This window comes from Lepisma saccharinum, chromosome 23 (assembly GCF_977018435.1).
Source record: "Lepisma saccharinum chromosome 23, izLepSacc3.1, whole genome shotgun sequence".
In the NCBI taxonomy this organism is placed as follows: domain Eukaryota; kingdom Metazoa; phylum Arthropoda; class Insecta; order Zygentoma; family Lepismatidae; genus Lepisma; species Lepisma saccharinum.
Window position 1 is genome coordinate 2,935,071 of NC_139251.1, and position 2,024 is coordinate 2,937,094.

Consider the following 2,024-nt stretch of genomic DNA (forward strand, 5'->3'; position numbering starts at 1 on the left):
TTACTGACAGACCAGTTTGAGGTTAATTTTTCACAAGACCATTCAGAAAATTGCTACCATGTCAAGTAAAGAGCTGCCACATAAAGACAAAGTAACAGAAGTGTAACAGTTTCTCCAAAATGGAAAGGCATACTACACAGACCAGAATGCAAGGAACATTATCCATTGTGCATGTACACTTTTTGGTGATGTATCCCATGGTCTGAATGTACGAGGCCTGTTCAAGTCAAACTGTGACTGGATTTTTCAGAATAATGGAATGCATTTGAATGTCTAGAAAAAAATTCACATCTCGGAGTGACATTCCAGGTTGCGATAGGGGAACGGCCAGCAGATATGTTGGCTAGCTAAAAACAGTTGCAGACAAGCAGCAGCAGGATTAGAGGAGGCAGCAAGATGTGGAGTGGCACCTACATCTCAGTAAATACTGCAAGACTCTAAGGAAAATCCTGTGATGTGGCGAGGTAGAGCTGCCACTAAAAAATCTCAGCCCCTGCTCCCTTGCAGGGAGGGGAAGAAAACCAAAGGGGCAGAGAGGGCTCCAAAGGCGTAGTGAAGCCAGTCTCTTTAGGGGAGTAAACCTCAATCAAAAATCCTGGTCCTCCAAGTATGGGGGTTGGGGTGGGGCTGACAACCCCACACCGCAAAATGAAAAAGGTTTTGAAACCAGAAAAGGAGCCTCGGAATGGTAGCCACAAATGGAAACGACAAAGGCAATGGAAAATGGATATGAAGATTGGTACATGGAACGTCCGAACACACTATAAACCAGGGGCAATAGGAGGTTTTATACAAGAACTTAAGAAATATGACATCCAGATAACAGCCATACAAGAAACAAGATGGAAAGATAAAGGAATCACTGAACATAGGACTCATACAATTTGCTACAGTGGAAAAGAAGGAGGAGGAAGAGAATTTGGAGTGGCATTTATAATTGATAAGAAGATTAAAAACAATATCCTGGATATTAAACCAATCAGTGAAAGAATATGCTCCTTAAGAATTAATACCAGGTTTTTTAACCTAACCTTGATAAATGCGCACACCCCAACAGAGGAAAAAGATGAGATAACAAAGGATTTATTCTACCAACAGCTGGAAAGAGTCTATGATTCAACACCCAATTATGATACAATAATAGTCTTAGGAGACATGAATGCCAAAATTGGAAAAGAGCAATAATATAGAGGAACGATAGTTATGCATAGTCTGTACAATGAATCCAATGAGAATGGGATGAGACTAATGGAATTTGCAGTAAGTAAGAACATGATAATTAGCTCCACTATTTTCCCACCTAAAGATGTACACAAAAGAACATGGATATCACCAGATGGTCAAACATTTAATCAAATTGACCATGTCCTAATAGATAAATGATTCGCCACAAGCATATTAGACGTAAGAACCATGCAAGGAGGACATTGTGGATTGGATCATCACCTAGTAACAATCAAATATAGATGCAGCATGAACAAAAATAAACCAAGTAAAAATAGTAGGCAGGACAAATACAAGACTGACGGATTATATCAAGAAGAAAAACTAACAGAATACGGAGGAGTTATAAAGGAAAAAATGCAAAGAAACCCAATAATACCAAGAGACTCTATAGAGAAAATGTGGGAAAAAGTAAGAGAGAAAATCCTAGGATATCAAGAAGTGTATAAAGAAGCAAGAAGGGCAGCGGATAAAATTTGTAGAAAGAAGAAACGGAAATATATAAATGATAACCTGAGACAGATAGAAGAAGAATTTAAGGCAAATAATATTAAACAAAGCTTTTAGAAAAGTTAGATCCTTCAAAAAAGGATACAAACCAAGGACAGATCTAATCCGCAAAAGTGAGGGAGAAATAGTAAGTGAAAGACAGGAGATTATGCAAGTATGGAAAGACTATTTTGAACAGCTACTAAACCCACCCCTGAACGTAGAAGATAATGTAATAGAAATACAGATAAATAGAGAACAGCAAGATAATATAGAAGTACAAATCGAACCACCAACAGAAGAAGAACTTA

General features: G+C 38.0%; 1 protein-coding gene across 1 annotated transcript; it reads left to right on the forward strand.

The window, feature by feature from the left end:
* The first annotated feature begins 648 nt into the window (after window positions 1-648).
* LOC145977832 (protein CFDP2-like) lies at window positions 649-1,185 on the forward strand. The gene has a single exon (XM_083110150.1). It carries the CDS (start codon window positions 649-651, stop codon window positions 1,183-1,185), a length of 537 nt encoding a protein of 178 aa, XP_082966276.1.
* The last annotated feature ends 839 nt before the right edge of the window (window positions 1,186-2,024 follow it).

Excerpts from the sequence above, each read along its gene's own strand:
- LOC145977832 (XM_083110150.1), top strand. The coding sequence starts at position 649 with ATGAAAAAGGTTTTGAAACCAGAAAAGGAGCCTCGGAATGGTAGCCAC.